Raw genomic sequence first — 23,855 nt, 5'->3', positions numbered from 1 at the left:
GATAGATAGAAAAAAGGGCAAGAGAAAGACAGAGAAGATGGCAGGGGGAGGTGGAGGGAAAGGGGAAAGACTGGCGGTACTGCCTCATCCAGTGTTTAAAAAAACAGAATATGAATGACAGAGTAAATGTAGAAAATTTGGGAGGTGTTCAAGTGCAGCCATTTTGTGAGAACTCTGGTTTCAATTCACACTTACATCTAAATTTTTTATATAAAAGCTCAGCTCCCTGGGTAACAGATGCTTGTCTAGAAGCAGTTGGATACCAAAATCCAATCCTCATGAAGAATTTTACTCATGCATGTCAAGTGACAAAAACCTGATGTGTAAAACAGTTCATTCTAACTCATGGTCCAGTCACTGAATTTTACGGCAAAATCAATTCATTCCAATGGAATTGTTATAATAAGTGGATTCTTTGTGATGAACTTTGAGTGCTGGAAAGTTGAAAATGGAGGAAGCTATCGTAGCTTATTCGCTGTGTGGGACCAAAAACTTTTACTTAACCCTCCTCTGTCAGAGTATGAACTGATCCACAAATGAGAAATGGTTTTGAAGACAACAACAAGACAGGTTCCATGGCACAAATACGTCTTTTGAACAAAGTGTGTGATCTTAGTGTCCCGTTGCTGCCCAAGCTATCGAGATTGCTAACGGACAGCAGGCCTGCTAGCTTGGTGAACACAAATCTGCCCTCAGTAACTCCTTACACAGCACAGAGAAAATAGGAAGAAGCTTGAAGATCCATTGTGACTCAGTCTGCCAGGTGCTAGAATGTTCACAGCTTGCTAGCCTGTGAGCGGTGAGCGCATCAGCTAAGGCACTTTTCCAACTTGCACCTGAAAATAGTCGGGAATATCACCTAAAAAAATCATCCAAGTTGGAAACTCTGGGCTCACATCTCACAGTTGCTGTTGGTATAGGTTGGGATCTTCATTGATCCACAGCGACTGGAAGTCCTTTGACAGGCAGCAAATATGGCAGAAATAAACAGAAACTGTCTGCTAGTTCCTCAACTAAACACAGATTTGTTCCATCCCGCATGGGATATGATCTAACACAGGTACAGAAATCATTCCAAAACCTTTCCGAACACTGAGCTCTTCTGCTCCTCTACACTTTCCTCTGCGTAATTTTTTTTCCTTTCACATTCTTGTAAGATGTGTTTAGTGGCTGTGCCGTGAATGTGTCCAGGGAAAGCAGATGTTTTTGGAAGCTGGTGCTGCAACCTGAGCGAACATTGTCTCTGCAGCAGCCAGCTGTGTGATCGATAGTCAAACTAAAACAAGTAACTCATCGGAAATCTTTCTCAGTGAGGACTAATGTGCAATATTCAGTGTGTGCTGTTCACAGTTTTACATAATTATCTTTTCTCCTGCGTCTTTTGAACACGTCACATCTGTTATCTTTTACCATATCATAAAAATGTACTTGGGGACCCCGGCCATCGTAAGGCTACAGCAAAGATGAGCTTGTTTGTTTGAAGCAAAAAAAAAAAACGCCTGTACTTGAGTGTTTATTAGAATAAGTTGAGATTCATGTGCAAGGGCCCTCACCGTAGCAAGTCCACGTTTAAAAGAGGCTCTTGCTGCCTTCATGATGTACTAACTGAGAAGATCAAGGGCTTTTTATGCAAGGTGTTTCAGCTCCGCTGGGTGTTTTACAATGAACTTGACAAACTCCTGTTGCTTTATCAAAAAATTGCACTTTGTTTTGTGTTTTATTGTCTGTGTGGAATTATGTGATAATCTCTGCTTCAGATTATTCAGAAGTTTTATATAGGCTTGCAGTTTTCTTGAAGGAAATCATTTATGTGTTAGAAGGCATAATTGCCATGGTGTACAATTTTGTCATGAACAGGCAACATCAAAGAAACTCTGATTGAAAACGTTGTTGCAATGGTATTCACCATCCCCTTAAACCAGAATTTCGTTAAAGTGTTCAGCAAACATTTGCTTATTTACACATCCAGGAGACACAGAGCAATGTTGGCATTTCATCAGTCATGTTTGTGTCACCCTGACTGTCTAAAAAGTCTAAGTCTAATATTCACTCTCTTTTTAACTCTGTTTTGGTCCAAACCACCTCCTGATGAAAATATTTATCTCTTTAGTAGCTTAATGATCCTCTGTGTTCACCAGCTGTGTTTTTAACTTTGTCCGTCTGCTGATTGATGCTGAGCAAAGAAAAATACCTGCCTGCTACTGCTAGACAAGCTACGAGAGCGGAACCAAAAAGCAGTGAAGTTGCAGGCCATTAAACTAAAACAATGAGCTGAAAGATGCTAAAACGTTCCGTAGACCCGAGGGCAACTGCAGAGTCAGGTGATAATTCAATGCGGGTTCATCACTTTAAGCTACACCTTTCACATTATATAGTTAATTTATCCTTTGTTAATATAAAAAATTGATTATTGCCAAATTTATCACTTACGTGACACATCCACATTGATATAAACTAGTACATTTCTACTTATTTCTATGCCCATGAGTGAGACTTAACCAACAGGATAGAAGATATAATTGGTGTGATCATTGATTCAGTGTAACCAAATAAATACAGAATGAGTTATCCTTTGTTGGGATACAGATGTCAAGACTGCTGATGAATAAAAACAGCATTTAGAGGTACAACAATTAGATGAATGATCGATTAGTCGCAATTAATTGGCGACTATTTTGATTATAGATTAATAATTTCAATAATTTTTCTTTTTCTTTACCTTACTTTATTGTAAACTGAACAAATTTGGGTTTTGGACAGTTGAGAAGTACAAAACAAGGCATTTGAAGATGTAACTTGGAGTCTGGGAAACTAGGAAGGACATTTTTCACTGTTTTCTGATATTTTATAGAGCAAACCATTAAGCAGTTAATTGAGAAAATAATCAGAAAATTAAACTATTGTGAAAATAATTTTTCGATGCAACCCTGATTGAATAAAACGTAAGAGTTAACTGACATCCATGTTTAAGCCTTAAAGCAAAGAAGCAGGACTCTGAAAAAGTGAATGTAAACTGACTGGCGTTAAATCTAATTAGAATAATGTTTAGAATCTTTACTACCTAAGTCAAAAGTGCTGATTATTGCCACGGGGCTTTTGCTGGTTATTCAGCAGTCTAAGCTAAGCCAGGATCAGGCTCCCCGGTGACAGGGCTCCATAAAGCTGCCGTCTTCCCCTGAGTTAATGGGTAGCACACGGCAGGTAGAGGGATAAGGGTGCCAAAGATGGGTTGGCAGGTTTTACACAGTTTCCCACAGGAGATGTTGTTTTCTCAGTCGAACCATGGATGTGTAAACCCCTTACCCCCTGCCTGTAAGAAACCTCTAGAGGGACGGGGCCACAGTTTCATATGTGGAACACAGACAGCTGGTAATTAAGCTTTATGTGATGCTGACATGACTGCGTCCTTACAACCAAGTAAATGATGTGGCTACTCATTGTATAAGACAAACTCTGACAGTGAAAAGCAGCTCTGTAGTTCAGTATCTTAAGATTGTTCCCAGTCAAACCAGACATAAGCATGAGAAGCTAGGGTCTAAACGCCTTCTGTCGGTGATGAAGAGAAACACCATGATGCTGGCAGGGGGAGGGGTGCCCAGATTCAACCGGACAACACCTTAAAGGATAGAAGCACACTACAAGAATTCAACCAGATTTAGCTCCAGTCAGGCCGGCCCACATGAAGCTGTACAATCTGGGTTCAAGTTCCACGTCACAGCTCAGAGGGAGCAAACTGGTTTCAAAGTTTTGACTTTGACGGCAAGTTTTGAACTTTCTACTAACTAATCTGACTTAGACTGTCAAATTTTTGGATTTTTATGCTGAATTTGGTTGTCTGTTCTGCAGATGGCAACTAATTTCTGAGCTTGGGGTAAGTCAGATAAAGATTTGGGTTGACGCCGAGGTGAATTTCAGTTATGGAATGACTTTATTACATTTCATAGCAAGCTTTTTAGACGTTACAGTTGTCAGGATGCGGAGATAGCTATCTGCAGACATTGTTGTACATTGTGGTGCAGCCTTATTGTTTTAGCTGGGACACAGACTTTGTGACTGACTCTGCTGAGGCAATACCATGGAAGACATACAGAAAAGAAAAGAACATATGCTCTGAGCCAAGCAGGTTAGGGATGGTAAGACGACCTCCACGTCACATGTTTAACTACACTAAGCACTGGTAGAGAGTTCAGGGCGAGTTGGGAGTGGGCGGGAGGGTAATGGATGCTCAGGTTCTGATTGGCTACAGCCGGTTGCCCATATTTAGATTAGTGTCATATCCCTCCCTGGTTTGTGTTCAGCTGTGCTTTGGAATGAAAGGCAAGATGTCTGGTTGCTCTCTCACTTCACATAACATCATGGAAACTCAATGAGAGCTCGGTCACTGGCTCCGAGACGAACCTTGCTTTGTCATTTATTAGCTGTCTTTCCCCTGGACAGATTTAAATGTTGGAGATTTTGAAACTGAGGGCCATGAAAGTTTTGTCCTTTTTTCCTGGCTTGCGATTGGTGGTGTAGCTGGAAATCAAATCATTTTGTCTGTAACACTTGAAGGATCTGTTTTTCCCTGTAGCCTCAGACAGTCAAATAGTAAGGTGAACTTTGGGTTATCTCCACTTTTACTCTCCAAAGATCACAGCTTAATGGATACAATTGTGTTAAAATGAAACTAAACAATTGAGAGCAGATAGGCTCTGCTTGCTTGGATGGCCACCACTAACCATTCGTCAAACCTGATGTTCTGTGTCATTGTGTTTGAGTCCCAAATTATCTTTTTTTTTTTTTTTTCCATTTCTGTCCACGTTTGCAAGCAAATGAGTGAAAAAAAGAAAAGAAGAGGAGGCGCTCTTCTTTTGCCTGACATGAAGTATCAACTTCTCATTTCCCAGGCCTGCCACATCAACAAAGGGAGTATACTTGGCCGAGTTGCAAAGAGGAGGAACAAAAAAACAGTGTCAAGACAAAAAATTTAGAATCGACCACAGAGGGGGGGGAAAGGGAGGGAGGAGCAGTCCATTCTGGCAAAACTGAGTTTGTGTGGTGATGGTGGATGAAAATGCACTTCTCTTATCCTCAGACACAATTAACCTACACTTAGTCCCGGTTTCTTGTGTGGATGCTGCTACGGTTACTGCACTAATTTATGGACATAAAGTATTTCTTAACTTATAGCTTTTTGAAAATTGATGTGAAACTAAAAAAATCTGAATCCGAAAAGAAGAACAGAGCATCTTTTTGTATATGAAATTTGCTCTTCGCTGCATGATGATGAAAGTGTTTTTTGGAGAGGGAAACATTTTTGTGCGGCAATGTCTGAATGGAATGACTCTTCTTTGCAGTTTGCCAAATCTCTGACTTCATTTCAAACAGATGGTCATAGTTAAAGCACACTTTGTAGCTCAGGAAAGAATGTGAAGGTCCTATAACAGAGTACAATCTGCAGACTAGGAAAAAATATGAATATTTCTTAATGTATAGTCTATGTTATATCAATATCCCATATGCACCTTCATACAGTTCGGTAGCTGCCTGGCTTGGATGTCAGAGGAAAGGTGGGTGTGCCATCTTCAGGTTAGCAAGTGGGCACCTCCAAATGTCAGAATCACTTCAGTGTGCGACCAGCAGTCACAGAGGGGACACTTTTAATTTCGTTTAATGGTTATACTTAACCTGATAATGACAGTTGCCGCCCACATTTAAGACCAGGATCCACAGCTTCCTGCCCCTCCAAACTCTTCTGACTCTAATGACGCAGAGATGCAGAGACACCTGGGTCAGTGTAGCAAGAAAATTGGCCTTTAGGATTCCCTTCTAAATGATATTTTCTCAAAAATCTAAAAACAGTGCGCATGGTGAAAGGAAAGGTCTAGGTGTTATGCTGAAGTAAAGAAATTACATAGGTCCATGATGACAAAAAGGCCTGGTTGTCATGCTAAAAGCCCACGATCCTGCATTTTGCTACAGAGATCCTAGGTGTTAACACCTGAGACTGTGGAGGATGCGCCAGAACTGGACTCCTCTCAGCCCACTGACCTCAATATGTCGAGGAACTCAACAGTCTGTGTTCCTACTTAAGAGTTTTCCTGGAGCTCAGCGGCTTAACAAGACACCATTACCAAACGCAGTCTGCTTCCCCTATCATGTGCAACAGAAAGAGTGACGTAGTTTAGTATCATCCGTTGGGATGATGCTGTGTTTGTCCACCTTTGTACGCTCACCTTGCAGCTGTTGAGAGTGAGACTGTTGAGAGTGTATTTGCCAACAAACAATCAAGCAGCTCAAGATCTGATGGTCTGTGCTTCATCTGTTTCTCTTTGTCTGCCACATCTTCACTCTCCACCTCTGCAGACACATTTTGCTCTCTCTCCCTCTCTCTCTCCTTTGATTTTTGTCCTGTCTCTACCTGTCTTGCGCATTGCTGAAGTTCTTATTTCTCTACCCCCCCACCCACCCCGGCCTCGCTTCCCCTTAAACATCCTTCAGCAGTGGGAGGGGGAGAAGCACCCAGTTTTAAAAGACTTAAAAGCCACCCTGGGGCAGCATGAGAGTTCACGAGGTAGGAGTGCAGACCGTGTGTCAGACTCCACCTTCTCCTGCCCGCTACACCCAGCCCCGGTCCAACCCAGCCCTGCCCACACAATTTTTTTTTTCATTCATATCAAGCAATTTGTCTTTCGACTGACAAATTCATGGGGGTTGTTTTGGCCTGTGCAAAGTAGATGCAGCATTGGTTCTAGAGATTCCTTATGCAGTTCAGTTTTTGTGTCCTGTGCAGAGGTTTTTATTGTCGACTTCACGGCAGTAAAGTTTAAGAAAAGATTATAGCCCGGAGATACTCCTCCCACTTCTCCCCACGCCAGGATTGCTTTTGTTCCAAATTTTCCCTAACTTTTTTGCCTCTTATTCATGAAATCTGATATCACAGTTTTGAGGTAAAGGTTCTTTCTGTTTTCGACATTTTCATGCCCGAAACATAGGTAACATTCTCCAAATGCTTTTCCGTGTGTGAGTGAAAACAGGAAAGGAAAAGAGGGATGACAGTAACAGTGAATAGCTTGGATAGATGAGAGAAGAGGGAACATCTTTTCGTTCTGTCCCTGCACATGAGTTCAATTCTGAAAACATCTGGAATCACTTAAAGCTGTACTGCTGGCTGCATTACGCTCGGCTCTGCGCTGTGACTTCAGCTTCAGAAACAAAACCTTGAGGTGGAAAAATGAAAACAGTCGTGAAACAGTCAGTCTGGCGGTTAAAAAGTTTTTCGGTTGATCACAGGAAAAGAAAGTCCGTTTATGCCATCAAGTGCTGTTTTTTATCACATAGAACATTTCACATGGCAATTATCTGCCATGCTAATTTCATCTTCACTCTGACTAACAGACACCAAATAGCTCAAAAAATACTGCAGTGTTTGATCCCGATGACCCCGATGATCCCAATACTCAGCTCAAACCACATTACTGTGACAGATAAAATCCAGGGCCGCTAATTTAAGTCTTCATAAACGTCACACGCAAAAGGTGTGTACCAGCATATAGTCGGGGACTCTGTGATTCTGTCTTTACTAACGGTTGTGAAACAAATGATACAGTTTACTTTTTGGCTTGTAGGTGTGTCCGTGCTTCCCAAGACAGTCGCGGAGCAGAGTTGAGACAGAGTGGAGCACCCAGTAAAACTATACAGAGCAAATATGTTTGTCCTAATGGCCGGTAATCTAAATAACCTCTAACAAAGATGTTGTTTAACTATCATGGTGGATGATTTTTGTCCATGACTAAGCCCAGTTGTGTGTCTGGACAAACATTTTGTAAATTCAGTTTAAAACCGGTGAATTTTATAGCCTAAAAGACGTGAATTAGTTAGTCTTCTGAAAGAGGGCAGTTAGCTCATTTCAGTAGTGGAAAATAACTATGCTTTAGTCAAATACATTACTTGCATTTTTGCTGTAGCCTACTCATACTTTTTAACCATTTTGTATTTCCAATCTGTGCATCTTTACACCTTTACCCCACTAAATTTCTGAGGAAAATATCTTACATGATTCACTGTACAGTGCTCAAAAAGAATGCAACGCTCTGGATTAAATGGCCCCGAAAGAAGTTAGGATTTGCTCCACTTTGACAAGAAGTCACATAAAAATGCTGTTTACGCACTAATGCATTCATACTTTCACACTCTGGAAATGTCCAGTCACTAGAACGAGTATATTTATGCTTCCGTGCTGGCGACGGCCGTGGCCAGAGGCATCAAGGTTTCTGGTTGTCCGTCCGTCCTACCCATTCTCGTGAACGCAATATCCCAGTTACGCCTTGAGGGAATTTCTTCAAATTTGGCACAAACGTTCACTTGGACTCCAGGATGAACTGGTTAGATTTTGGAGATCAAAGGTCAAGGTCACTGTCACTGGGATGTCAGCTCCCTCCCATGCTTGTGAACACGATAAATCAGGAACGCCTGGAGAGAATTTCATTACATCTGGCACAAACGTCCACTTGGACTCAAGGATGAACTGATTGGATTTTGGAGGTCAAAGGTCAAGGTCACTGTGCCCTCACTGAAAAAGCATTTTTTGCAATCACTCAAGAATTCATAGGCCAATTATGATATTAATTAATGCCTTTTATTAAATTCCTTCAGAGTCTTCACCACATGTAATGTGAGTCTGAACAGACATGGCTGTAAACTGCAACTTGACTCGTTGGCGGGGGCATACAAACGCGCGGCAGTAACTATATTTTACTTTTGATATTTAATTGCTTTTATAATTTAATGTATTAATTTACTTTTAGACCTATTACAGATAATAGGTCTATATTTTTACTGGCATAACCTTTTTAAATAGAGGATGTTTAGTTGTAATTGAGAATTTTTATTTCGGGGTTTTGTTTAACCTAAATATCTGAAGCAAAGCGTAGTTTTACGGAGGTTTCAGCTTCTACATCAGCCAATGACGTTTGCCAAATAAGTCGACCTTGAGTTACAATAATACTGTCAAACTGCTATATCCAAGTGCATAAATGGTTATTCTCATAAAAGTACTTGTTTCACCCGCTGGTTCTTATTGTGATTCATAAACTCCTGTCACAAGTATTGTGGTCAACAGTGATAAGAGAAGCCTCGCTCTGTGTTTTATGTTTGTGTGTAAAGAGAGAGAGAAAGTGATTCCTGCAGTCTCTGTTTGAGGTTCCAGTACCTTTGGGGCAGTACAAGCCATAACAAGTAGGCTACCTCTTTTATATCACCTGTAGCTATGTATAGTGCACCCACACACACAACTCAGCTAGCTATACAGTCTGTATAACTTGAACATTCCTCAGTTCTCTGATAGTTTCTTTGCATTTTGCTAATCCGTGTTTTATATCTTATTTGTTAGCGTTAGTTTTTTTTCTTCCTAAGGTGAGGGCAGGTCCAATGGCTTCTTTACCTTTCCTGTAGAGCTGCAATGGTTAGTCAACTGATTGATAGAAAATTGTTGGCCAAACAAAACAAGAAATTTGAGGAAGTCACTCTGGTCTTTGGAAATTGTGATGGGCCTTTTTTTTTTTTCATTTTCCGACATGTTATAAACCATACGACTACTCTATTAATTAAGAAAACAATCAAAAGATTAATCGAATTTAAAAAAAACTAACTAAATGCCTAAAAGCAGGAAAAAAAAACGTGAAAAAGGCTTCCCAGGCCAGTTTTAATGCAGAAAAAAGTGAGAAATTTTAATATGCTAAATATGTGAACAAATATGGGCATTCATTGGCATGAGGGACACAAAAAAGGCTTGGATTGGCAGCTTTATTGTAGAAAAAACTCTCTGAACAGAAAGCAAAAGGTTGAGTCTCTTATTGTGTTCCAAGTGATGATTGTCTGTGGTAGAGTAGTTTCACTGGGACAGTTTAATCACACTCAGCCAACTGGAAGAACAGACATTTGAGGATGAATCACCAGCCAGAGCATCTCATCAGTGGCAATAACCTCCAGTCTTTCCTCAGTCTTTATCTCAAAAATATGTCTGAGGTAGAGAGGACAGAGCTGAAAATGACTGGGTTAGAATGTTTATAAACCTTAAAAAGGGATGTAATATCAGGTGTAATGAATAGAATAATAAGTACACAGCAGTTCCCAATATTTTCCACCAGGAAAACTTCAGATGTTGTCTAAACTGAATGGTCATTTTGCCAACATGGTCTCAGTGTGGAAGTCAAAACACGTAGGTACGACCCCTCTGGGATCATCTCACTGTGAGGCCTTGTCCTCAGACCTGGAGCCAATGAGTAGAGGCCAAAGAAAACAAAACCCAAACTTTAGGTTTCACAGGAGATCGGGACCCAGGAATTAGTGTCAGTCAGCTGGAGACCGGAGCTGAGAGGCAACAGATGACACCCAAAACCATGCCCACGTGTTCTTTTGTCTCGGAGGAAACAGTAGTGATAAAGTGGGACGAGTGGGAAAAGTGGGAAGTCTAATGATCATGAGAAGAAAAATGTCCCTTTTAAAAAGTTTGGTTTAGTTATCGCACTTTGAGCAGATTTTGACATTATTTACGCAAAATATTCAAATAAATAAAGGATATTTAGAATCCATGAAGGAAGTGAGTATGCCACCCTCTGGCTAAATGTTTCTCGCATCTGCGCTAAGTGGAAAAGTAAACAGTCAGTGTGTGAAGATAAAAACTCAAGCATGTCTCAGCAAACTGTGTAACACTCTGCAAACTGTAGAAAAAATGAGTGTGGAAAATGCATGACAAAAGAGACGTTTTTGTTGCATCTTTTTGCTTATTAATTGTAAATATTTGTTGAGGTTAATCATGTTTAAAGCTCATTCCTAAATCTTCAATTTTTTTTAGCTGCATCTGTTGGTTTACTTCTTTGCAGTCCTGATTTGGGTAGGGAAAAGCGCCACATAAACACTACAGTATACTGCCTGTACCAAAGCCATGTGTTGAGGAGTCATCGCCTAGTGAGTGTTGGCTGGGATCGCACCCACAGAGTAGCCACCTCTCGTGCATACCGTCCCCTGCATTAGGCTCACACCAACTTCTCAAGCTGGCTCGCCATGTAAACAGAGCAGAGAGAGCAGTGATGACGAAGGCGGAAGCATTACCGTGATGAGGGTTACTCAGCGGAGGGTGGGCTCATTCGACGGGGAAGGTGGAGGTGGTGTTGGGCGGGAGAACTTCAAGACGAAATGGTGAAATGTGACACTCTGGATCATGTCTAAAGCATCCGCTGGAAGGAGGAGCTGCAGTCACATAGTGAAGAGATTAACCCTTTCATTCATCCACAGGATCATTATTATCAGCATGACGTGGGTTTCTTCCTCTTATGTGCAAGATAAATTAAAGATTGGATAATTCTGTCGGTATTAACATGTACTTCCCTCTAATTATTTATACATAACATTCCCAAATTCTTACCCTTTACCTGACATCCATCTAACAATGTCATTACTGGATTAAAACCAGATATTCTAATCCTTAGGACAGCTCTGAAACACCGTAAACACATAATAGAGTGTTGTGGCTTTGTGGTTTAGCAGGCTGTGATTACTTTGGAACGCTGAGGTTGAAGTGGGATCTCCATGCCATTGTTGGGATCCCTAAAGACAACCTGGATGTCAAAGGCCAGCTGTTTGTTGTAGCCAGGTGCACAGGTGGAGTGTGCTTTCTCTATCCTAATGATAAAATGTACTCGGATACTTCACAATGGAGCAGGACCGTGATTGTAGCAGCAGACTGTGTGATTACTTACTGTGACTGGTTTATGAAAAGACATGGTACTGATTTATGAAGCTCCAAATGTTCTCTATTTTCCTGGCCTTCCTATTCCTGCCTCCTCTCCTTTTCTCTGTTTCTCGCTCTCTCTCATCCAAACACCGACATGCAAGGTAATTTATAATCAAACATGCGGAACAGTCTCACAGGAAATATTACAAACGGCTGAGAAGGGAAGGTAGATGCCTGCCAAGATAGATTCCTTGGGCCTACTTCAGTTGTAAGACTGAGAAGAAAAAATAATAATACCATGAGTGATTTAAAAGTTCTTCAAGGTGGCAGCATGACGAATGTGAATCATAAGGACGGGGTTGACGTAGATGTAAATATGTTAAAAATTAAGGGAAACTTGGTGGGACAAGATGCTCATTTGAAAAATGCAGTTTACATTTACTAGCTGCCTATCAATGATCAATGAAGCGCTTTAAGATAACGGTTCAAATATACATTTGTTCCGCTTCCTCTACACACAGGGTTGTGGCAAAGAAGGGGAGCTCTCTATGCATTTTGTTGATTTCATCTCTCTGAAATTTGGAAGCATTGAAATTATGGCTGCAACCAGCAATTATTTTCATTATCAGTTAGTCTGCCCATTGTTTTATTTGATTAAAGCAGCTATAATCTATATTTTTATAGTAACAATGTATAAAATGACGCAACTTTTGAACACTTTATAAAAATGACAACGTGAAAATATTGTGACAAAATAAAAGTGGGGGCTTGTGATGATGAACTTATAGATCATCATCACCTGAATCTGCAGCCCCCTTCAGCTTTTACGGAGCTTTATAGTGAGTTTCAAGTCATTGCTTAGTCCGGCTCATGACTTTACCATTTTGGTTCAGTCTCGCTGCTCTCATAGTGTTGTTTTTAGCCGCAGCAGGCAGCTCTTTTCAGAACAACAGACAGACACAATTAGCGAATAGCTGGTGAACATAGTTTAGCAATTAGCAGCCAAAGAGACAGATGTTTCCCTCAGGAGTTGGTGGAGACCAAAAACAGGCAGAAAGAGGATTAATATTGGACGTACAGTCAACAAATGGGCAGAACCACAGCTCCAAATCAATGATAATGTTGCTCCATGATTGTTATTACAACAGTGTAAAAAAAAAAATCCCTTCACAATTTCATAAAGTCAAGGTCATGTGATTAAAGAGCTTGCTTTTCACAACCAATACGCCAAAACCTAAAAATATTAATTTTATTATCAAATAAGACAAAAAAAAGCAGCAAATTGTTAAAAAAAAGGCAAGCTGGAACTTTTGAATATCTGGCATTTTTGCTTGAAAAACGACTCTTACGATTAACAGTTTATCAAGTATTCGGCTATTGTTCTTCTGCCAATTGATTAATCTGCTAATCGTTTCAGGTCAAACAGAAATTGTATGCTCATTAATGTACATATAACAATGACGTGACGGACTAAAGTTTAGAGCAGAGAATACAGAACTAACCTACACATAAAGTAGAACTGCTGGTCTGAGCTTTAAGTATGCAGACATGTGGACCAGTTGTGTTTCAGATTGTAGAAAACAGGGGAGAAAATTGGGGAGACTGCCTTTTTACTTGGAATTTCCATTTAGCTCAACAGAAAGTTGGCCTGAAGCAGCAGCTTTTAGCCGACATTGGCGAAGAGGTCTGTTATCTGTGCAGAGCAGGAAAACAGCTACAGTTGGATTTGGTTAAATCCACAGAAACAGACATGAAGAAACCTTTTTTTTCTCTTTCCTTTGCAAACATAAATCTGTACATTTGCCTTTAAAAAACCATGTATGAAGAAATTCAGAGTTGGCTTGAAAGTTTTTCCTTTATCAAGTGCATCAAACATCACCAAAAGATGGTAGTTAAGTAAGAGTGACTCTTAAAAGCGGCTGCTGTTGTTTATTTTATCACCTGCTCATCCCTGTAAGCCCAGTCTGATCCTGGGTGCTATCTTCAGACTGGTTCTTCCCCTCATCTGGGTCGTCTGAAACTTTCGTATGAGAGTCTTCAGATTGGTAGCAGCTGTGGCTGTTGGCTGGGTTCAAGCTGTGGGAGGCTGCGGCAGGCCAGCAGGGAGGAGCTCCAACATCTGGAAAAGGAGGAAGGCTGGCTGAAACACAGAGGCGAGAGCCCAGCAACATTAGCACTCTCTCAGCCAATCCTGCTGCTTCAGTGTTAGCGACTTTACAGTTTGCTTTATGTAAATGTAAGATCTCAGGTGCCAGTGTTGTTGGATTAGCATTGAACCAAAGCCTCCGCAGTAGTAACTTCATTTAAAAGTGTGCATCTGTTTGGTAGAGAGTGTAAGACAGAGTGGTTGACACAGTGGAAAGACTGGACTGCCTTTGCTAAGATCCAACCCTTCGGGCCTCTCCTGATGTAAGAGCGTGTCTAAACATGTGGGAACCGCCTGTTAGAAGAAAAAGGAGGAAGGGGTTGAGGTGGTGCTAGTGCTGGTCAAGACAAACTTATATTCCTCCTCAGATCTCACTGTTTTAGTGGATATGACTTGCTTTCCTATCAAACGTGTTCTCTTTCTTAGTAAAATGGGATTCCCTCTTCAGTTTGTGCTCTCTATACTTACTTTCTGCAATTTCATAGAGTAACTTTTTGTCACTGCAGAGTTGAAATGTTTTATAAACAGTCTATAATTGTAACAAGTGGCAAGCGCAGTGGTGATGAATTTCTACGGCCAGTAATTCAGTGGTACAGAATAAAACTAGGTAAACTGTTCCGTCCAGTCACTGATCATTTTAAGGAATCAAAACCACACTTAAAAATGACAAAACCAATCATACATTCACTGTTTTTCTTGAAATACATACAAGTACCCTTTTTCAATAAGATACACTTCATAATGGTTTTATAAGTAGTACCTAAAGGCTTTATTAATGGTTTTAATTTAGTTTATGTGACATTGCAAGAAGGAGGACAACAAATCACACAGAACTGCACAAACGTCAAGAATAACAAAACTACACTGAAATCCAGGAGTCCAGGTGACTAGACAACATATTCTTGCCAACGAACCAACACAATAAATGCCAGTTTCATCATTGATGAAAACACTCTAAATCAAAAAACAGAAGGAAAAAAAATCAAAAATTCAAGTTTTCCATAGGCAAAATTTAATGTTCTTTTTAAAATGGTGGTGGTCACTCATTACTTTAATCTGAAAAAAGTAACGTATTCCAATCCCTGTTACCGTAGAACCTAAAAGAATAGGTGCGCAGATTTGTATTAAATCTCAGCAAACACCAGCGCTAGCTCCAGTCTGGTGGGAGGTTGGTAATTGAGATGATAATGGATATCAATAAAAGTCTGCAGATGAGTAATATGCTTATAATGAGAATGATTTTTGGGTTGCCAGATTGTGAGGAAAAAAATCCATCTGGCTGGTTAATATCCACCTCTGGTACAATTACTTTGCCTTTTTTTTTTTAATATTGTTCTTTAACTCATCAGAGAAACGGACAGTTTGACCACTTTAACCTTCTGGAAAAGCACTGGATGGAATCCGGGACCAATAGCAGTTGCATTACCAACTTTTTGATATTTAATTAAAAAGTGATTAAGTCAATCATAATAGTCATGAGGTTATAAATTTAAACACACATGCTGTAGGAGGCAGACAAATGTATCTTTTACAACCTGAACCTGTCACCCAAATGTTGTTCTTACAAATATCTTTTTACTGATCCTTAAGGTATTGATTAATGAGTCATTAACCATTAACAAAGCCAGTACTTACAACTTGTAAACACTTAACACTTCAAATTTAGACCAAGTGATGTTGCCAAATGAAAAGTCAGAAGATCATCAAAGTTACAATTCATCACGGGGGGGGACAAGAATGGCTGAAGCAAATTTCATGGCGAGCCATCCAATAGTTGTCGAGACATTTCGCTAAAAAACAACCTCATGGGAGGTGCTGGAGGATAAGTCAGGGGATAAACCAAACACAAACATCAGGGCTCACACTCTGGGACCATGAATATCTTTACAATATTCCATACCAACGCACCCAATAGTTATTCAAATATTTCAGCTTGGACCAAATTGGTGGAGCGACCAACCGAAGAACATTGCCAGTGGGTTGACTTTATTCTTTGCTCAAAAGGTGGTTAAACTGAGTTTAGGTGGGTCTGTTTATAGCTCTGTGAGTCAGTCAGAGCACAGCACAAGAAAGTAAGAGTCGATGTCACGTTTATTTCTGGCGAAACACTGCACTTTATTGTGCCATGGTGATTATATGTTATAGTCTGCTGATCTCCCAGCCAGGCAAAGTCCGTATAATTAACTTCTCTCCCTCCCATTTTGCTCCCCCTTCGTTGAAGTTGCCTTAGTTTGGCCCTTTTATTGTCAAGTATTGAAAAAAAAAAAAATGGTGACAGTAGCAAACAAGTACACCAAGCTGCAGTCGCTGAGAGAGCTTTCCCTGGGTTTGTACAGCAGAGGGATGGAGGTTGACAGAGTGAGAGAGGTACTGGCATCCCACCGGCTGCCTGGACAGAAGGGGCATTCTTCTCCTCGGATCCCCACGGTCGTCTCCTACAGACCACAGTTTGTCAGCCAATCTACCCACCGTTTGCTGAGGAAATGTTCACTTAGTGCAGGAAGTCTGAGGTTTCCCTAACCTACCTTTGATTTTAGAAGTTGCCCAAACAACACCGGGGTTATAAGTCAGGTCAGAACAACATAGGTGGGAACTAAATCCAAAGGGGTTTTACAAGGTCAGTTCAGCAGTAAGTGACATATATAAATAATTAGTAAAAGCAATCACCCACTACACCTGATGCTATAATGAGATTAAATAAGAATGTAAAAAAAACAGAGCTATAGTATTTTACATAGATCAGTAAATAAGACAATAAAATAAATTGAAGGCTTCTTTCCTCATAATTTATCTTTATGTGCAGATGATTATAATAAGATAACTGCTAGCTTACTAGAATATTATGGTTTTAAACGTACCCAAGTAAACAGTAACAATGCTGCTGAGTTACAGTGGGGCATTAAGTATCGAAAATGGTACAATCCATTAGCTGCTAACTTCTGTATATAATTACCTTCTTAAGGGCAACCTTAATGAGAGGTTCAGCAACCAGCAACAGCCATAATATTAGTCATATAAAATTAGGAAGCAGTGTTGGTGTGTTCCTCCAAGCTTCCCATAATAATCAAGGGGTCCTTTTGCACCAGGCTTGCGCAGTGTCACTAATGTCCTGCAGGGGAAGTACAGAGCGTACTCATTGCAGTTTCTTCCTAGCCAGCTGGGCCAGTTCTCTGGCTTTCCTCCTCTTCAGCTTCTTCTTGAGGAAGAGCAAGTCGATGTAGACAATGTGATCTAACACCGCAGAGGCGCAGAGGAGTCCACCGTGTAGAGCTCCTGCTATCCCACAGCTGAACACGTCTTGGCCTGGAACAGAGATACATAGAACCTGCTGGATGGGACAAGCCTACGAGGAGTCTGGACCCACATTCCTGTCTTTGTTCCCGTCTAGATTATGTTTTTCTTCACAAGCTTTAAAAATAATACAGTTTCTTCTGCTTTGTGGCTTTCTCACAGCTATGTTTTAAGTGTTTTAACTGTGCCACTAAACTAATCCAGCAAAAACAAAAAAAACTGGCTAATTTGGTACAAAATTCTTCTTGCATTTCATAGTCCTATCAACCTTCCCACCTCAAGTAAATCAATCTGAAGGCTTGTTCAGACATTTCTGTGCCCGTGACACCTTCAGTCACAAAACACCAAGGGCTGATTGTGCTTGCAGAAAACTTTAACACAAAATCCTTGTCAAATTGTTTGTAAAAATGTTCATACCTGAGAGATAGAGGTTTTTGACGGGGGTGTTGCACCTGTTCCTCACCACAGCCTCAGCCTGGAAACGGTCCAGGTTGTGCTCAGCGGAGTACATGGCTCCACGCTGGGCACCCAGGTAGTGCATGTTGGTCAGTGGGGTTGCCACATCCTGGAAAACCAGCTGGAAAACAAGTCATACACACTGTACTCTGCAGTCCATATTCAAACACAAACAAACGCATGAAAAAAGCATGGACAACCCACAGTAAACCTAAAAGCTTTCATAGCTATAAATTGATCTTTTTTGTTTGTTGTTTTAGAAAGTTAAACATTTTAGATCATTTTCAACGTACACGTACAGACAACAGACACATTCTTAGAAAATGTGGTCACATCTACCTTGTCTCTGATTTTAGGGAACAAAGTGCAGGCCCAGTCAAAGAGGTTCTTAGCAAATCTCATTTTGTAATTGTAGTATTCATCACCCCTTTTGCGCACAGTAGTGTCCTGCCATTCCTCAAACCATTCGTACTTCACCATGGTCAGTATTGTCATGCAAGATTTTCCTGTGAACATGAAACACACAGGACATCACACTTAATCTATGTAGACTCTCAGATGTGTTATTTTCTGTTGTTTCGTGTCAGATCGTATCTAAATACACAAAGATGAGACAATATTCTAGTAGCAGTGCATCTTTAAAACATGTGTTATATGGGTACAACCCTTTAGTCTTTAATTTTAGCACATCCTTTGTTTTTATCATAATGTCCTGTTACTGCTATTACTGGGGAAACGGTAGTGGGTTTTGTTTTTACCAGGGTGTCTTATTTTCGCTTCTGGGTCTTTGGAAGACGGCATTGTGATGAACATCATGGGAATGTTATCTGGTGCTTCCTCTTTGCTCAATGCAAAGAAGTCCTCCATCCTAAAAGGATGTAAAATTTAGATCATCATCATCCCTAAATCGATCTTTATTATCAGTGTGAAAACACATAAAAGAATCCATGAGTATGGATTTTACATCCCGGAGCTGCAACCTCACTGATCCTCTACTCCATCTGGAGGACGAAAAAAGGAACTCTTAACTTGATAGTCGAAGCCAAATAATTTACAGGATGCGTCTTTATGTAAAATGGTCCCTAAATCTTTAGCTACGCTTTGCTTTCTTTTTCCTCTGGAACAGATCAAAGTTGACCCACAAGCAAAATGATGAGTGTGTTAATGTTCCTCTAACCAGGCCTACACTGAGGAGTCAGTTTTGCCTCTGTGAATTCACTGCATCACTACTGCTTATACAATGGTGCACCCTTGTGGTTACTAAATGCTACGTCCCTCTGCTCTGCATACTTACGACTTGTCCATATCATTGTTTTTAAAGAGCCAGAAGTTAGTGGACACGAGGTCCAACTCCTCCTCAGTTCCATCGAAGCCAGAGAAGACCAAGAATGATCCTCTGCCGTGTTTCATCATGTTCAGTCTTTCCTGAATATCTGTAATATGAGAGCGTGTAGAATCCACTCGCAGCATCTTGACAGTTTTAAGAAAATAATTCATGATATATTTGAGAATCCTACCATTTAGGTAAAAAAGGATTGCTTCTGTTGCTCACCGTGTTTGACTTGAATCTCGGGTGGAAGAAGTTTCTGGAAGGTGGTGAAGACGCCACAGTTTGAGACGACCACGGGTGCGTGAACCTCCACCTCCTCCTGACCTTTCCTCACTTTCACACCTGCCACGTGGCACAGAAAGGAAGCATTCAGTCAGTTACCTGGAGAGCACCTTGCCTTTTAAAAGGTGAAAAATGAGCCGGATTCAGTTCTCACCATAAGCTGCTCCCTTCTCATTGACCAGGATCTGGGAGACGGGCGCTCTGACCAAGCAGTTTCCTCCATATTTCTGAATGGTGCGGACGATGTGGTAGGCAATTTCACTGGCACCACCTTTAGGGTAGTAGGCACCTCGTTTGTAGTGATGAATCAGGAGGGCATTGATCAGAAGGCTGGAGTCCTTTGGAGGCACACCTAAATATACATAGAGTAAGGACTAAATATTAACTCTATTTCAAAGTTATCTTGTATAAACCACTCCCAAGTCCACTCATCCAATTTCATATTGTTTAACTCATTAGCCCTACGTCACGTCCTTTAATTAGTAAGATTAAAACTAAAGATGGCCCCGTAACCTCATAGTCATTGTTTCATTTCTAATTCAGAGTGTTGAAGTGCACGTCCAAAGCAATGTGTCACTGTCTTACTTTCTGTCTGCTTTCTGCTTTGCGGACCCACCGTAGAAAAGGTAAGAGAACATGATGTGGAGATCCTTGTTGCTGGTCAGGGTGTTCACGAAATCTGTTACGCGCGTGCCAGAAAGGCGGAAGACTGGGGAGATGAGGTTTGCGATGCCTGACTTCAGCAGGAATAAAGACACCCACTGGGGGATCAGCTTTAAAGTGGCCAGATAGTGTGTCTTCCTAGCTGAGAGCTGTTGGAATATGGAGGAAGTTTGAGAGGTTTTTAAATGTATGGTTTGCATTGTGGAGACAGATGACAGACTGAAATGTGTCCGCTTGCCCTCGGTACCTTCATGATTTTGAAGAATGTCTCAATGGCGTCAGTGTCATCAGGGAACTGCTTCATCAGATGGGCTTTCATCTCAGTTTTACCAGAGAACATGGTGTACTCTCGCGTCTCATCGCCCAGGCCGATACGGATGGTGTCGAAATGCGGATTTAGCTCCTGGAACTCCAGCTGGCCCTCAGAGAGCTGGTCAAAGGCGATACGCAACAGACTGTTCTCATGGACCTGACCAATGTAGTGAAGCCCTGGAGATGAAAGAGCAGAACAGGAACATGGTGCGCATTCATTTCCTGTGGATTCTGAAGGCGCAATGGCATTTCTGTCTTCTCAAGAGTCACACCAGGGAGAGAGAGTGTCTTCACAACATCTCTTTTGAATTTCCATGTTCATTGTTGAACCTTCACAATTCACATTTTAATGGATTTTTTTTCCCAACCCTTAAAGACATATATGAGCAAAATAGTCTCATGAATGTTTTTTCCAACATTCATCAATCCTTACAAGAGGATTCAGCCCTGATCCTCTCAATCAAGGCTGCCCGAGCATCAATCACCAAAACTGAGTGGCAAAGTCAAAGTGGAAGTGCCTCAGTCGGCAGTGCCTTTATGACTTGGCATTGCTGGCTCTAAATATGCTCTAAGAAAGTTCTTCACAAAATACAGACTTACTCTTTTTTTCCCCCGCAAGCTCTTTTCTTAACTGTTCAAATGAAAGGAAGTAGGTTTCGAGCATGTTTCTTTGACTGAGGTGTCTCGGCTAGAGCTGAAACAATTAGTAGTCTTTTGAAGGAAAATTAACTTTTCAGCTTTTTTGATAATCAACCATTTTTCAAGCAAAAATGTCAAACATTCTCTAGTTTCAGCTTCTAAATTGTGACGATTGCCTGCCTTTCTTTATCATACATGATAGTAAACTTCCAGTCTGTGGATTTTAATCTGCTGGTTGGACTAATGAAGTGATCTGAAGACGTCACCATGAGCCTTGTGAAATTGTGAATTTTCTGACATTTTATTAAATAATCAACAGATTCTTGAATAACGAAAATAGTCATTATTTGCAGCCCTAGCCTCAGCCTGTTACTCGCAGCAGCTGGCCTCTCTGTTGTTGTTTCTTTTGAGGTTACACCTTCATCACACTCGTCGCTGCCAGATATTAAAGGCCCCCTGATAACAGGTCACGCAGTTAATAAATATTACGTTACAGACCTGCTATTGTTGTGACTTTTCTTTCTGTGTAAGGTTTCATTCAGTTTAACAAATTTAATTTCAAGTTTTAACGTTAATTAACATTAATTTGCAACAAGATAAGTAAATGAAGGTGCCAGTTGCATTCATCACAAGTCTTCTTACCAACATCAAACTCGAAGCCTTTCTCTATGTAGGTGTGGCAGCAGCCTCCCGCCTGGTCATGTTGTTCCAGCACCAGGACTCTCTTCCCTGCTTTGGCCAGCGTGGCTCCGGCCGTCAGCCCGCCAATACCGCTACCGATGACAATGACATCCAGATCCCGAGGCACCTTGTCAAGACTGAAACCTGGACGGAAACGTACGGAACTGGCGTAAACATGGTAAAGTTTATCTTTCTAGTTCAGATAGATTTGATAAAAGGCCACTGTAAACGTTATGGACACCAACTGCTGAAACAGAGACATCAGAATGGGTTGCACAACTGGGTTACATAATTCAGTCTGAAGGTTGCGCTGCACACCTCTCCTGTCATAAGTACATGACTGCTGAACTGAGTTCTCATGTCGGCAGTAAACAGTAGATTGGGCGGCTAACATAATCTTCAAGTCATAATCTAATTAAGATAAAACACACACATGAAAAACAATTACTGTGCTTCTGATAATCTAAACTCTGAGTTATGACACACACAAATAGACCATTTAGATAAAACGCTATCAGCACAGCTCAGCAGTTGTAAAAACTAGAGTGAGTTCGTTTCATACATTTTCGAGCCTGCTTGTATGTACTTTGAGCTGTTCTCTCATCTACCACTAGTTTACCTCTGGCCTTGTTTATGACAAGTTCCTAACGCTCGGTTGAAAAGGTGCGAGTAGAGAGTTTTAGTGGCACAAAAGACCTCAGTGAGTGCAATTTAAAGGTTTTACATATCGCAATATGAGAAAGCTCCTTAGTATATTATGGTGTAGTTCATCTTCAGACTTGTGAGCTTTTATTTTTGAGCCCACATGAATTGAATTTAGGATAGCCCCAAATAGTAGCACTTTACTTTAGGTCCCCCTATTCAGCGTTTGTAAGCAATATACAGTTTAAAGGTGGAACAAATGGTTTATTACTCATTATAATGTCACTGTAAGCAGCTTGAAGGACATTTTAAGTGTTCATTGATGTACAGTACTTGTCAACAATTAGAATTTTTCTCCCATGAAGACATATTTGATATCATTAAAACTGTGTTTTACTATATGGTCATTTCTTCTATGTTTACACACCATCCCTCCACTTACGGGTGCCCGCAGGAGGAGATGCCGATGTCAAAATGGGTAAAATTCTACATCTGCTTACAGCTACATTATAGTGTGTTAATAAACCATTTGTCACATGTTTATAAATACCACTTATGAGTGCTAAATAGAGGGACAAAAATGAATATGACTTAGTTAAACAATAGCTTAGGGTAACCATTCTCAGTGTGAAGGTAAAGAAAATCCACCTACCAGCACCTCTGAGGTTCACTAATTAGCATAATGAATACCATTTGTTTGATTTGTACAAACATGAGGCGTAACGGTTCAAAAACAGAGGCATAAAAACCTCCTGTAAACTGGTGACTTTTCATCAGAAAGATCCACAAAGTAAAATGGAATCAAAACACAACCAAAATGAGTATATTTACAATAGACGTTTTGACTTACACTGATCAGGCACAACATTGAAACCAGTTACCGGTTTTAATATTGTGGCTGATTGGTGTACATGGTATGTGTGTAACTAATAACATAAATGACGGCTCTGTTCCATTGAGACGGTCCACTTTCAGGAACCTGGTACTTTACTGGGGGCATGTTGGCGTACTGGGACACATACATTGAACGGGTCAGTCGTTAACGTTACTGGTTACACATCTGCGCTTTTTCAGCTACGTCATATCAGAATGTTTGCAGTGGAAAAGTTCTACATTTTAAAGATGTTTATTTTTTACTCTGACAGCAGAGACTGTAAACGTATCATTGATTTCTGTGCCTTTGTATTGTGGCGGTGAAGTGAATAAATAAGATTTATGTTCCATGACATTTTCAATTCTCATACTGAAGCACTTGCTCTAAATATTGCCATAGTTTTCAGTTTATTGTTGTTTCAAGGAATACCATAACACACTAATAGAATATTTTAAGGACTGGATGTGTTATTTCTGGTTAAATTGAGTACCCACAGAGCTCATCAGGCTTAACTGGTAGAAAATACACTTCTTTATCAAAGAATCCTTGCCAACTGCTTGCGATGTTGTACGCACGCATTTTTCAGCTGCAATAATTTTTACCTTGCTTGATGACTTTGTCCCGCTTCTTCTGATCGAACTCACGAGGTCCAGGAGGTCTCACTGACTCCAGGGAGAAAGGGCTCGGTTTCCCAAACAGGTACCAGTAGGTGCCGCCGGCCCATATAACCAGCCAGACTAAGACAATCAGGAGCCACATTGTGGAGAATGATCAAATCGCTGCGACCGGCCTGTAGCGGAGTGCTCACAGCGGCAAGTGCCTCTAA

The 23,855-nt window shown here is 40.8% G+C and overlaps 1 protein-coding gene across 1 annotated transcript; it reads right to left on the bottom strand.

Annotated features, from left to right (window-relative positions):
* Window positions 1-14,718: 14,718 nt before the first annotated feature.
* On the bottom strand, window positions 14,719-23,788 carry si:ch1073-13h15.3 (inactive all-trans-retinol 13,14-reductase). The gene is made up of 12 exons (XM_040135908.1): window positions 23,632-23,788; window positions 23,142-23,164; window positions 21,475-21,706; window positions 20,129-20,370; window positions 19,835-20,030; window positions 19,373-19,570; window positions 19,159-19,278; window positions 18,901-19,039; window positions 18,365-18,474; window positions 17,946-18,112; window positions 17,568-17,727; window positions 14,719-17,162 (listed from the first exon to the last, which is right to left on the bottom strand). The coding sequence occupies exons 1-12, from the start codon at window positions 23,786-23,788 to the stop codon at window positions 16,993-16,995; spliced, it is 1,914 nt and encodes a 637-aa protein (XP_039991842.1). The 3' UTR covers window positions 14,719-16,992.
* Window positions 23,789-23,855: the final 67 nt, after the last annotated feature.

Source organism: Xiphias gladius, chromosome 9 (assembly GCF_016859285.1).
Source record: "Xiphias gladius isolate SHS-SW01 ecotype Sanya breed wild chromosome 9, ASM1685928v1, whole genome shotgun sequence".
In the NCBI taxonomy this organism is placed as follows: domain Eukaryota; kingdom Metazoa; phylum Chordata; class Actinopteri; order Istiophoriformes; family Xiphiidae; genus Xiphias; species Xiphias gladius.
Note: the sequence above shows the minus strand (reverse complement) of the source record. Positions and strands in the feature narration are given on the sequence as shown.

Coding starts and splice junctions, on each gene's coding strand:
- si:ch1073-13h15.3 (XM_040135908.1), bottom strand. CDS start 23,788: ATGTGGCTCCTGATTGTCTTAGTCTGGCTGGTTATATGGGCCGGCGGC. Junction 19,571..19,834: donor GTTCTCTTACCTTTTCTACG/GTGGGTCCGCAA, acceptor ATGTATATTTAG/GTGTGCCTCCAAAGGACTCC. Junction 18,113..18,364: donor AGCGAAAATAAGACACCCTG/GTAAAAACAAAA, acceptor TCATGTTCACAG/GAAAATCTTGCATGACAATA.